Below are 14,749 nucleotides of genomic sequence, written 5' to 3' on the forward strand. Positions count from 1 at the left end.
TGCCAGAGTGTCTTATCTGTGTTTGTCCCATCTGCGCTAACACACACACACACACACACACACACATTGGATTCAAAGGGAGTTCTCATGGTTCTCATGAAGTTTTAGTATTTGAAGATCACAAAGGAAAAAGAATGAATGATTCAATGACTGAATCATAAAGACAATCACTTGTGTCATTCCAGAATAAATCATCAAACTAAAAAGGACAAGCTGAGATTGATAAATGATAAACTCATGAAGTCTCTCTCCCTGCCCTGCACAGTGAAGTGTTTAAATAAAAGTGAATGTATGGGCTCTGTGTATAGCCTTGATCAAGCATTAAGAGTCTTGAATCATTGGTGGACCACCAATTGAAGAGTCCTAAAAGAGGAAGCAGGAAACAAGAGCCATCGCCCTCCAGCCCAGCGCAGTCGGAAAGCCTTTTGTGCTCCTCTGGGAACTCGCTGAGAGGTTAGATGTGGTGAAGGCAGGTGCCCTCTCATTCAGCACCATGAATCACCATAGTGCTATATTAGACATGGTTCAGTCTCAACTGCAACCAGTTTTAAATTGTGGTCTAGAGCCGCATCAAGAAGGAACAGCTGTGACTGACCACTGAAGTGATACAAGAAGATCATAAATCAGATGCAAGATCTTTATTCATTATTATCTCATAAAACTTATACAATTTAACAACAATTTATTACAAATTTAACAAAAAGGGACGATTTCAATCGGATTTGCACAAAAATCAGATTTGGGCTGACAGTCTGAATGAGGCTATATAGAGACTCCAGCCCTGAAAATGTTTATCAGAACTGCGGTGCCATGTTTTAACTCATCTACTGTATACTATATAGACGACATACAGAATATAGTAAATTTCATGGGCATCAGTGGCATGCTGAAATCTACTTGTAAGATTTTTAAAGTGCCTCCTTCACAACTTTCTTGGCCAGTTTCTGTCTCTTGATTAAAAGTTGGGCCTAAAAAAAAGGGGAAAAGCCAGTGAAAAAAGCCCCCTTCAGGGCAAAGGGAGGGGGGAATGGTATTTATATCCCTCTATTTGCCCCCTTAACCAAAGTGACCCCTCTCCACAACAAACACACTTCCCTCCCCTCTCGGGCCCAACCCAACCAATGAGCCACTGAATGGATGAAAGACTCCAACAACAGCTCTTGTTGACCCGACAAAAACAAACATTTACTCTCTCATTAACAAGGCCAGCGTTCTGTTCTCGCATTCACTCTGTCCTTTTCCATCTTTTCAGTAGCCTTTACTTTAAATTCCCCCCAAAAAAACACTATCATCTATCAACGTGGAGATGGAGGATTCAAGAACAAAAAAGGCAAAGAATGAGAGAAAGATGAAAGCAAAAGAATGGTCAGGAGGAACTAATAATTTTGCGCATTCAGGTTAATAATTCTATTTCTATGTAATGATTCACTGCGTACTGTTACCGTCAGCAGTGATGGGTAAAGCTGCCAGTTCAACTGAGTGTGAATTCGCATCTATTCATCAGAGGAAATACTATGAGACATCCACAGAGCCTAAACCACAGACTGAACTTTACGCCAATGTGCCCAAAATGTAGAAAGAAACTTTTGTGCATGAACCGATCACATTAGCATCAAACTATTAATAGCCCGACTTCATAATGTCAGCTCATTCAAATGACTAAGAGCTGCTGAGAAATGAAATATGGAAAATTCTGATTCAGTGCAATGCTAGATATCTCACTATATAAAGTCTAAAGGGGAATGTGTTCTGAAATGTTTGTTTATACCACTGGTCATCCTGGAAAATCCAGATAAAAACATGGTAGCTGGTTTTACACAGTTTTTAGTTGAACAATGACTATAAAGATAAATGTAACAATATAGCTATGACAAGTCTGACTGGCTATCAACATTTTTTATCATACATCACCCGGGAAAAAATCTTTCTGAAAGTGATTCCAATGATATCGTTCCTCTGTGTCATTATCGTTATACTTCCCTTTTCTCATAGAATTATAATGATTATTAAAACTTAATCGTTAAAGTTCATTATAGTTACTGTCCTTAGTGTAAACAGGTCTTAAATGTTGTGTAAAATAAGTTCTACATCCTTGCTTTCTAGATCATAATGGCCTACAGCAGCCCCAAAAAAACTATTTAGACACTTCAGCCCCAATTAAAAATGTAAAAATGCATTTGCATTACATATCAAATAATCAAAACAAGACACATTTACTTTAAAGAAATATAGCACAAGCACAGTTTTTAGTCAAAACACCTCACAAGTTTGTTAGACTCCAAAATATAAAACAAATATAAAGTTCAAATGAATAAATATAAATATTTTGGACACTTTCCGGTTGCCAAACTTTGTGCAACATGTACATTTGTTAATATAATGAACTACATCAGTAGTTATTCTCTTCATACATCCATGAAAAATGACCTTGAGATCAAAATGTGGCTCAGAAAGTGAAGACAATTCAGAGAAAACTCTGTTAAGATCTTCCTCTAATGCCAGCCAGAACTTCCCTTTAAAGTAGATCCATCAATAAGCAGAAGATTTTACCTCGCCAAAATACCCTCATGCACATCACTCACCCTTATTCACAGCATAAAGGTGAGAAGTCACAGCTACAGTATATGCATTCATAAGCAGCTCCTAATGTGTGAACATGAGCTTGAATTGTGTTTATAGGAAACCAGCATCCTATATCTAAGAAACCAAAAATGTCAAGGCACATTTTAGATCTACATATTCCTTCACTCTTGATTGACCATTACATCAGCCAACTTTGGTTTGTCACTGATAGTTAATCAGCAGACTTATGAAGCAGCGATAGGTCTAATCTGTAGACATGTCGCCTGTGAATGAGTTATCTTGCACTCAAGAGTCAGATAAGCAAGGTCACACTGCAGGTTTGTGTACCTATCCACAGAAAGGCTTCAGGACCTCCCTTTTGTTTCAGCTCCCAGACTGCGGTGTCTGAGAGGCCTTGGAGACATGGAGGTGGGTTTCTTTCTCTACTGCACGAAGGAACAGGTTTCGACAGGAATCGGGGGCGTTGCTGAACTCTGCCACATTTCTGTTTAAAAACCACTACGACAGCCCCCACATGCCATTTCAAATTCTCCCGCCTCGTTTTGGGGGTCAATTGTTCATTCGGGTTTGACATTTTTCTTGAAGGCTACCTCCTGGCCAGAAGGAGGAGAACGGGAGGATCCCTGAGGAGGTGTGAATTGTTCTCATTCATTCCTATGTGACATGAAACAACAGCTTCAAGTCCAACAGATCTACAAGCATGCTTTTGTTAAAAGTCAATGACTAAAAATTATTAAGAAAATGTACTGGGCATGGGTATAAAAGTACATGTAAATTTAATGTTACTAATTGTGAAAAATAATTAGTTTTTAAAAAGTAGTAAAATTAATCATGCTACTTGAAATGTCTGTTTTTTAATGTTTGTCAGCCGATAATTTCATGTCTCTGAATTGTCTTCACTTAGGAATTGAAATAACATAAATACTGATAATTATGATTAATTGTGATTACTTAATTGTTGACTAAAAATTTCCAATCAACTTACAGTCCTAGTATTAAGCAATAACAACAAAAAACATGTCTAATTTCAAAGTGTTTCCTCACAATGCTTGGAATTTCTGAGTTAAATGAAAGTCAACAGAAATTAACTATGGACCCAGAAGTTCAAACAAAAATCAGCCAATCTTATCTTCAGTTTCCCTATTCCTGACTATTGTCACGTTAACCTCACTTTTATTTGTCAACATCCTCTACTCAGTTCATTGCTTCATTATGAAGATGACGAATCTAGATAGACAGATCTACTCCTTATCCTCTCTTTCTCCCTCAATGTCTCAAAAAATGCTGATGAAATGTGCCGCTAATATTTGAGAGGGGAGTGGAGGAAATGCTGAACTGCCCTGCAGCCAATAAAGGAGATAAGAGCAGTCTGTTTAAGCATGAAATCAGGAAGGGAGGAGATAGAAAAAGAAAAAAAGCTAAATCAGTGCTACTAGTTACAGAATGCATGGTGAGATGTAGGCTGTGGACTATAGTGAACTGTAGATACACTGTGAGCGAAACCGGAAAACATGACTGAAGAATATGAACCGAACTTACAGAATGACTGTCAATAAGAAACTCACGTTGGTCAATTATATTCAAAGCAGGAATGTATATGTTCGTATCTGCTGATCCTTCTAGCAGAGAAGATCTTCCAGATCTCCAAAATGTCTTTACAAACAGCATCCTTCCCAAAAAGGGCAAACGCAGCTATTTTTGGATTTTAAAGGAAAAAGACTAAAGTTGAGATTGGATCATTCATGATTTTAGTTGAAAATGAATCCATACAGTGGCGAAACATCTATAAATAGGCAGTAAATTCTAACAGCATTAAATTCTATAAGATTCTGCACACACACACACATGCTCACTACCCAATGCAATAGAAATTAGACCTAGAGGATACGTAAACAACAGTTAGACTGAAAGTGCCTAATCTGTAGACCTTGCTCATGTAGTCCTTTATCCAGGAGAAATGAGGTGAACACAGGCTCAAAATCAAACACTTCTGCCACACAGGGAAGATGCAAAGTTCCCCCAGATGTTCAGAAGATCTATTTAGTGTTTCTTTCTAAAGAAAACCTAGCATTTGCGAAAAAAAACAATCATAAGTGATATTTTGAAAATAATGTAAAATGCAATGATAAATAATATTATAAAAAAAAATAATACAAAATATTATAAAAAAATACAAATATGTAATTTTTCAAAATGTATTTTTAGAACCAGTGAAAGCCATGACATCACAATCATATGCGCATTAAAGGAACACTCCACAATTTTTAAAAATAATTTTCCAACTCCCCTAGAGATAAACAGTTGAGTTATGATATGGCTAGGAACTATACTTTCATTCCAGCGTAATAATCAAGGAACTTTGCTGCCGTACCATGGGTGCAGCAGGCGCAGTTATATTACACAGCGCCTGAAAATAGGCTAACTTCCGTCAACATAACCAACGTGACCACCTGCTTGCACAGGGAGCGTGCTGCGGACTATTTTCAGGCGCTGCGTAATATCATTTTCCATGGTACGGCAGCAAAGTTCCTTGATTATTACGCCGGAATGAGAGTATAGTTCCTAGCTAGATCGGCCTAGAAAATCGCAACTTTTCATTTTCCGTTGGTCTTAGTACATGATGCAACTACAGACTAGTCAAGTTTTAAATAGGAAAAATATAGAAACTCTTTGGTAATTTTTGAGCGAGATGCTAACGGTCTAATCAGATTCAATGATCTATGCTAAGCTACAGCTAAAAGTGCTACCGCCAGACCTGGAGATCGGCTGAATGGATTCGAAAACGGTAAAACTCAACTGTTTAACTCTAGGGGAGTTGGAAAATGAGCCTATTTTCAAAAATAGTGGAGTGTTCCTCTAACATATGACTGCTCAGGTTTATAGATTTACCCCTATTCAGTATTCAGCAACTTGACTAGCACTCATGAACAATTTTGTGAGCTACACTGATAAACAGAGATTAGCCAATCATAACAGACATTCAAAAAGGTACAGTACCAAAAGCAGTCTGTTTATTCTGTGGGTTAGCAAGAGGGTTTGCTCCTTTTTGGTCATGTACAACAACATTTTTGGCACCAGAAGCCTTTGCAAACATTAAAAGTGGATTTCTGGGGAAAAAAATAAAATGCTACAAAAGTGTAGAATATGGCCCCTTTAATAAATAATAGGAGGTGAGCAGAGGTCAGCAGTGTGTTCGGTGTCAGTGAAGATATATGCATCTGGGATTTAAATGGGGCCGCTGCCAACAGGGATGCTGGGGGAAAGGGGCTAAATTAAAGCCGCAGACAAAACCGTCCGTCATGATCGATGGCTAAAGTCGAGGTAGAGGGCTCCGATGAATCCAGGCCAGGAGTTCAGATCCCTGCTGTTTCTGAATTAATTACGGTTCACACTCATGCACAAGACACTCTCATGGACGTCTGTTATGTACAAGCCAGCTCATATTAAAGGGAAGGGCAACTAGGGCTCTGACTAACAGGAAAGATTGGATCATATAAAATTTTTCCTTGCGCCCTTGTCTCCATGGTTCCCTCCTATTACAGTCAGATTGTGCGGCATTGTCTTTTCTTCTCTCACCCATTAACAGGCCCATTTTCATGCTTGGTAAACAACATGAAAGCATGGGTGAGAAAAAGGGTGGACATTTGTATATGCATGCATGGGTGTGCATCTGTTAGCGTGTGTATTACTGGACATACAGGTGCATCTCAATAAATTAGAATGTTGTGGAAAAGTTCATTTATTTAAGTAATTCAACTCAAATTGTGAAACTCGTGTATTAAATAAATTCAATGCACACAGGCTGAAGTAGTTTAAGTCTTTGGTTCTTTTAATTGTGATGATTTTGGCTCACATTTAACAAAAACCCACCAATTCACTATCTCAACAAATTAGAATATGGTGACATGCCAATCAGCTAATCAACTCAAAACACCTGCAAAGGTTTCCTGAGCCTTCAAAATGGTCTCTCAGTTTGGTTCACTAGGCTACACAATCATGGAGAAGACTGCTGATCTGACAGTTGTCCAGAAGACAATCATTGACACCCTTCACAAGGAGGGTAAGCCACAAACATTCATTGCCAAAGACGCTGGCTGTTCACAGAGTGCTGTATCCAAGCATGTTAACAGAAAGTTGAGTGGAAGGAAAAATTGTGGAAGAAAAAGACGCACAACCAACCGAGAGAACCGCAGCATTATGAGGATTGTCAAGCAAAATCGATTCAAGAATTTGAGTGAACTTCACAAGGAATGGACTGAGGCTGCGGTCAAGGCATCAAGAGCCACCACACACAAACGTGTCAAGGAATTTGGCTACAGTTGTCGTAATCCTCTTCCAAAAAATGCAGATGAGCTGAAGGCCACTGTCAAAGAAACCTGGGCTTCCATACCACCTCAGCAGTGCCACAAACTGATCACCTCCATGCCACGCCGAATTGAGGGAGTAATTAAAGCAAAAGGAGCCCCTACCAAGTATTGAGTACATGTACAGTAAATGAACATACTTTCCAGAAGGCCAACAATTCACTAAAAATGTTTTTTTTATTGGTCTTATGAAGTATTCTAATTTGTTGAGATAGTGAATTGGTGGGTTTTTGATAAATGTGAGCCAAAATCATCCCAATTAAAAGAACCAAAGACTTAAACTACTTCAGTCTGTGTGCATTGAATTTATTTAATACACGAGTTTCACAATTCGAGTTGAATTACTGAAATAAATGAACTTTTCCATGACATTCTAATTTATTGAGATGCACCTGTACATGAACAACACAACTTCAGTTTAAACAGAAAAAGAGTGAAGGAGGAGTGCAAGAGTATCTCAGAAGAGACATTTAAAATATCAGCTCTTTCTGGATATTGATCTACAGGTCTGACTTTTCAGTGGAAAAAGTAAGGAGAAAGCAAGGGAAGATGCTGAGAACTGCACAATGGGAACTTTGTTTGCCACGGTATGCAGGCCACACACTGGGACGTCCCATACATGGGATTATGGAAAACACACACACACAAACTTTGACAAGGTAGATCTTGTGCCTGAGGCATAATGCACTGTCAGTGGAAAATTTGTGTCATTGTATGTAAAAAAATGTGTTACAATTAATTAATTTTCCAAACCTGTATAACTTTCTATCATCTGTGAAAAGTGTGTTGTCCATACAGTGAAAGTCAATTTATTTTGGACCCCACTGACTTTCTTTATATGGACAAAAATAGCTGAAACATTCTTTAAAATTTCTTCTTTTGTGTTCCACAGAAGAAAGTAAATCATACAATTTTGGGTGAACTGTCGGTTTAAGCTAGTTCATGATCACATGGTCTCTACATAACGGCAGGAAAACTGATGCCAGGCAAGGATAGGGCGAGCAACTGACTATTTTAATAGACCAAGAGAGAGAAAAAATGAGTGAGCGATCAATACATCAAGCTCTATAGCCTTGCCATTGGATAAACTCAGTCCTTACTCGATGACAGGAAAACTTTAGTTCTGTCCGGCGCTCACGACTGGCATCATGCCCATCTCCGTGCATGGCACACAATGGGGCATTTTAGTCCCCATTGAGTCCCCCTCAGCCTCCCCCACCCTCCCCCCAAAAAATAAGTGTATTTTTAGGTATTCAAATGTGTAAATGGTTGCAATATACTTTAATCATAAAGTGCAAACTTGTGCACGAGCAATTTCACTTGTGTGAACGAGCATGCTTAAGAAATAGAAGGAAAAATAAGAAATAAACAACCCTGTATACTTAAAAGAGTGTTGAAAGTCTCAAGACAGGCTTGATTATTGTTTATGTGTAGGTGGGGGTGAGTGAATGTACAGCGCTCTCTCCCACCTTCAATACCACGACTGAGGTGCCCTTGAGCAAGGCACCCAACTGCTCCCCGGGCGCCGCAGCAAAAAAATGGCTGCCCACTGTGTGTTCACGGTGTGTGTGTGTTCACTGCTGTGTGTGCACTTTGGATGGGATAAATGCAGAGCACTAATTCCGAGTATGGGTCACCATACTTGGCCACATGTCACGTCATCCATGATCTCCCTCAAATATCTGAATACTTCAGAAAATAGCTTAAGCAATGAATCATCAAGTTTAGGCTTAGATAAGTTATTTCCCATGGCATTTATGTGCTATTAGCAGCGAGACAGAGTTTGTTTTTGTCTTTAATACTAAACTCTGAGTGATATTAAACTAATGTGCCCTGAGGGATCACACACACAAATGAGGTTACATTAACAGTGAGCATCTGGCTAGGAGAGGTCCCACAGTAAAGTGGAAAACATTTTTAAATAAATGTTTATAGCTTAGCTTTTGCATCGGCTTTCATGCTATAGCCGATGGTTTTAAAATACTCACATCGGTGCATCTCTAACATTTACAATTTCAGTCATTTACAACCTAAATATAATTTGCATTTAGATTAAGAAATACTACATTTACTCAGCTCACTTATCGATTCTCAGGTCACTATGAGAGAAAAAAGCATTAATCAGTTCAAATCATTTGGTTTATTGACACCAAACCCAAAACATGTTTCATTTAACTTTTACAGTATCTTGCTAACATGACTGCATAAACACTGGTTAATACTCGAATGCATCTAGAGGATTAATTCATGTGTGTCATGGCTGTTTACTCGAGATCCTCAGCACTCATGTTCACAGAATGCAGGAAAAATGTGCAAAAAGTGTCTAGGGTCATTCAACAGACAGAAAAAGAGAGCGAGAGAGAGAAGAGCGACATGAACTTTGGTTGTGATGGGGAGGGTCGTTTGGTCCCTGAACAGGTCGAGACAGATATTGAGTAACTAACATTCCAAACTAATTCATCTGCTCTGAGGGAGCCTCATACCTGTGTTAGAGGAAGCCTCCAAAGCAGCATCACTATCACTGCTCCTCATACTTCAGTTATAGGTCTGAACAAACCCCATTAAACCTTTGGTGTTTAACTCATCCCACACTGCTTGTGCTATTGGCATACAGTAAATGATTCCTCAAAGCATGTGGAATGATGAGGAGAGGTGTGCTATTACTCTTCTAAGAGACCTAACGTCTGTTTTAAACTTATGACATATTATAATGAGTGAAAAACCTGCCTGGGCCAAGCAACCATTATTCGTCAACTAGCACAACTACATAGCAACATGCCAAAAACCACCCAGACCACATAGCAATGCCTTGGCAGCCACCTAAAACAACTGTGCAACTCACATTTTCTTCAGATGAAGTGTCGATGGCATTAATATATATATAGCACATCTTCTCTCACTCTCTCTTCTCAGCGATGTATGAATGCGCATGTATTGCTTTTTAACAAGCTGGTTTCAGTGGTACTGAAAAAATACCAGCCGCATAAAAGAACTCAGTACAAAGCCAGTCACTGCTCTCTGTTTCCATTCAGAGAGAGAGGGGGGGGGGGGAGATTGAGAGAGAAAAGAAAGTAGGTTGTACAGGGCTTAGTCTGTCACATATTACAGCCATGTTCAGCTGAATGAGACCACAACTACATAGCCTGGTTATACATAGACTAAATATATAGCATAGTCGTTCAAATGTTTAGAGTCAGTAAGATTTTTTTTTTTCAGCAAGGATGCATTCAATTGAATAAATGTGAGAGTAAAGGCATTTATAATGCTACAAAAGTTCAGATAAATCCTGTTATTCTGAACTTTCTATTCATCAAAGATTCCTAGAAAAACACAAAAATATGAAACAGAACTGTTTTCAACATTGATAATAATAAGAAATGTTTCTCAAGCAGCAAATCAGCATATTAGAGTTATTTCTGAAGGATCATGTGACACTGAAGACTGGAGTAATGATACTGAAAATTCAGCTTTGCATCACAGGAATAAATTACATTTTAAAATATATTCAAATAGAAAAAAGTTATTTTAAATTGCAGTAACAGTTGACAATATTACTGTAATTACAGTCTTTTTTTATAAAATAATGCAGATTTGGTAAGCTTAAGAGACTTTAAAAATTCTTTTTAAATCTTACCCACTCCAAACGTTCACAACGGTAGTGTCAAAACAATACACTTTCTGTTCTTGCATCACTTTGTTAACTTTTTCTGCTGACATAATAAAACAATTTCTCAAAATTACTAAATTACTGTTACTTGTACATTTATTTAATCTGTGTTGGGGTTCTGCTCACTGTGCAGACTTTCCCCCAATTTCTACATTGATTTTGATGGACATTTTGAAATATTGATTCAAGCATGGCAAAACATATTAAATGCAGCTGTAAGAATATGTAATAAATGAATATTGAATAGGGAATCTGCAGAACTTGACAGGTTTTCGGGGGGGGTTTTTTTTTTGCAGAGTGCTGTGTGTGCAGATTCTGTGTGGGCCACTGTAATACTTCTCTTAACAAAAATAAAATTATTTTGAATCCATTCATAAAATAAGATGTGATCCAAGCTTCTCATTATAATGCCCTGTGGCCTGATCGGCAATTGCTTCCCATTAAATCCAGACAAGCCACTTTTTGAGACATGAGACTAGACTGTTTCTGAAGAGCCTGAAACTCAATAGAGTTCAATGGGAAACTTTAGTTGGTAGTTGTTGCTTCCCTTCCTCTCTTTCTCAATTGGGCAGCATAAAGCAATATTCAGCAGTACTAACTGTTTATGTAGAAGCCACTGGGAATGCTGGGGGAGAATATGTGTGGGAGAGTATGATTAATGTTTATTTACCATTACAGTTTAGAAAGTAATAATCCTAAATGCCCCCTGGCTGTTCAGCTATTCACAAATAAGAACCTTCGATACACAAGACCAAGTGTTCAATGTGAAGTGTTCAGAGCAAAAAAAAAAAAAGAACCCCCTCTAGATACTCCAGACTCATGTATGAATGGATGAGATTCAACTTAGGGTCCACTCTTGAAATTCTACACTCATGTGCAATCCACAACAGCGCCTGCTGTAGCCAAGTATCAGATGACTCTACTGTATGCTGAATAATCTGAACACGATACGTGCTTGTGGGTGGGGGTGTGATAGAGAGTTAGACAAACGTAAGGAATGCACCGGTAACATACCTGTCCTAGGTCCAGGGTGACGTTGACCGTGTTGTATTTTGCACTGCGGGAGAGCGGAGGGCTTTGCCACCATCGTTCGGTGCCATCGATGGCATTGTTGATGGGATGCGCTCTGTTAGTGTCTTTGGAGGTGCAGATGTCACAGTACTGGCCCTGATAACACAGGAAGACACAACATTTAGCTGAACGATATCTCTACAAGTACTTTAGTAAATCACACCTTTATGTAACGTGATCTACTTTTAGTTAAGTTCGAATTAGACAAATTAGACAAAAAGCTGAATGAGGAAACTAACCCCTCTGAGGTCAAAAAATTAGTTAACACTTAACAGGTATTTCAGCACAGACACTTTTTCACTACCCAACCACCCACAAACCCACAGTTTATCCAGACGCTACAATGCGCTCTAATCATGCAGTGCTGCTAAATTATCTGTAAATTATGTTCATGTCATAACGCCACAATTTAGATGTGTACATGTTCTATCAATCATGACAATGACTCATCGAATTATGATGAAATAATGAAGAAAAGAGTTATAACTCATCACTTCAGGTGCAAATCAGGTGATCTGCAAAATTAGAAATTGTGGCGTGCAAATTGAAATTCAGCACCAATTTTTTTGGGTGTGTCTGCGCCGCTACCTGATTTGCATAATTATTTTAGTGAATGCAGAGAGCATGTGCAAATAAACAACTTTCTATCTTGGAGAATTCCCCCTCCAATTCCTGCACCTTTTATCTGTTCATTTCTGATAATGCAGACTGGAGGACAACATGGAAACTTATATTCCATGATAAGCTGAGTTGTAGAAACTGACTGAAAAAGATGCACAGACTAGGCACAGTGAAACGTTATTTTGCTGCATAAATACCATACACTTGTTGCTTAGCTGGATTTGTAGGGGATTGCTCAGCAGGATATTTTAGTGAAAACATCAGAAAAGCACCACGCACCACTGAACTCTGACCCTCTGATGGACTCTCCCACTCCCCCCTCTCCCAAATACAGACACACACTGTCACTTTAATCAGTCTGAATAAGCTCTTTTGCACTACAAATCCTTATATCTGCACTGTTATTTACTTCACTGGTTTGCACTCTATCTGCCAGGTGCTGCTTTATATATTTTTTTATATTTTACCTTATTTGTATATTTGTATAGTTGTATTTTATATTTAATCTGTATCTATCTGTATTTATGTTCTACTGTTAGTGTTATCTGTATGCACCAAGGGTCTGAGAGTAACGCAATTTCAATTCTCTGTGTGTATGGGCTGTACATGTGGAAGAACTGACAATAAAGCAGACTTGACTTGAAAAACCAAGGAATTCCCTCCCTTCATTATCCAACTGCTGGCATCTCAAACCCCTTTTAATTATTATTTATAGCTATTTATACTTGCCTAGGAAAATAGATTCATTTATAACAGTATAAACTAACTAATATGAGTGAACGTGATCAGAAATTTGCCAAATTATGTTGAGACCACCTATGTGTGAAGGTTTCAGAGACTGATGAGATTTCCTTTGACTAAAAGTCAAAGTTTAGGACAACTATGGATAAGCAAAATGTCTTAGAGGATACTGATAAGTATAAAATGATTACGAGTTAAAGTGCAGTAAAAAAATGGACTGCAGGCATATGATATAGTGTCTCGAGAACCACAGGAGGTGCCTGCAACAATTGATCAGGTCGCAACATTTTATTAACATTCTTTGAAGTGTGCAAATCTGTGTGTCTGTCTCCCTCAAGGTCTTATATGAAATGCCACACATTCTTCAGGGAAAATCCAGTAACAGTGCTACACGTGGGTGGCGTTTTACTCTTTACAATGTTTAAACATTTCACTCACTCGCCAACATGCTAAGTCGAGTCTCCTAAGCCTGCTTATGAAGCTTCAGTGGGGGTCTCTTATGAGGCACTATAGCTCTATATAGGGATCTCTGGCCTTTTCACCTTAAGCAGGTGCTCTCAAAAACAGATCAAGATCTTGCACAGTTCCTCAAATCCAAAGCACTGTCCTGACTTGTTTATACAGACTAACAAAAAAAGTTTAAAATATAAATATTACCATGTTTGGGTACTATGGAAATAAGTGCAATGTGGTAATAAATGTTTTGGACGTGTATCACGCCAGTTGAAATACCAAGTAAATTAACATGGCAATTATTCAGCACTATGGTAGCATCTGATATATTTACGTATAAAAACGATAAAAAGTGCATTTCACAAAGTCAAATACAATCCAATATTGTCTATAACTGAAACGAACTAACTCCAAAGTGTGCTTTTATTCATTTTTAGTAATGTAAACCTTAGAAAAGTAAAATTCTTTACCTGAATAGTCTGACTCGGGTCCCCTGACACGGGGCCCCTGTATCACGCCAGTTGAAATACCAAGTAAATTAACATGGCAATTATTCAGCACTATGGTAGCATCTGATATATTTACGTATAAAAACGATAAAAAGTGCATTTCACAAAGTCAAATACAATCCAATATTGTCTATAACTGAAACGAACTAACCCCAAAGTGTGCTTTTATTCATTTTTAGTAATGTAAACCTTAGAAAAGTAAGTATTTCCCATTTCTTTACCTGAATAGTCTGACTCGGGTCCCCTGACACGGGGCCCCCGACCAGTTTGCAGTACAGGTCTTGAATCGGCTGCTCGTTCTCGTCCACTCCGCAGGTCGCCGTGGCCGTGATTTTCGTCCCCTCCGCTAGATTAAAATACGGTGGGTGCAGACTGAATCCGTTCACGCCGTTGGTGGGCAACTCCTGCGCCATTAGAGCGTCAATGAACAGCCGCGATAGAAACACAAGCACCGGTCCCCTCGTCCCCATCTTCACCTGCCGCACACTCAACACTGTTACAGCTGGTCAAAACGTCCACGGAGAGCTAGCTGTGGTGTTAATCACGGACATCTGGAGAGACCGAGTACACGGAAAGTCGTTTCGGTTTCTTTCTGTGTGTAATACACAATAATAGGCGGATATGCAGTTCGGTGGGCACCTTCTCTCTCGGTCTCTGCCTCTGTGCTGCTGGGTTCAGTTCAGAGAGGGCAGTGCACTGTGTGTGTGTGTGTGTGTGTGTGTGTGTGTGTGTGTTGAGAG

At 38.8% G+C, this 14,749-nt stretch overlaps 1 protein-coding gene across 1 annotated transcript in view; it reads right to left on the reverse strand.

Moving 5' to 3' along the window:
- Positions 1-14,671, reverse strand: part of LOC107559851 (laminin subunit alpha-5) — a 77,407-nt gene extending 62,736 nt beyond the window's left edge. Inside the window, exons 1-2 of the mRNA XM_016243862.1 lie at positions 14,231-14,671; positions 11,629-11,781 (exon numbers count right to left, since the gene is read on the reverse strand). Of these exons, the coding sequence (XP_016099348.1) occupies positions 11,629-11,781; positions 14,231-14,479 (402 nt within the window). The 5' untranslated portion in view covers positions 14,480-14,671. The remainder of the gene's footprint in view (positions 1-11,628; positions 11,782-14,230) is intronic.
- Positions 14,672-14,749: the final 78 nt, after the last annotated feature.

The sequence above is a fragment of the Sinocyclocheilus grahami genome, unplaced genomic scaffold (genome assembly GCF_001515645.1).
Source record: "Sinocyclocheilus grahami isolate Dianchi unplaced genomic scaffold, SAMN03320097.WGS_v1.1 scaffold703.1, whole genome shotgun sequence".
Taxonomy (NCBI): domain Eukaryota; kingdom Metazoa; phylum Chordata; class Actinopteri; order Cypriniformes; family Cyprinidae; genus Sinocyclocheilus; species Sinocyclocheilus grahami.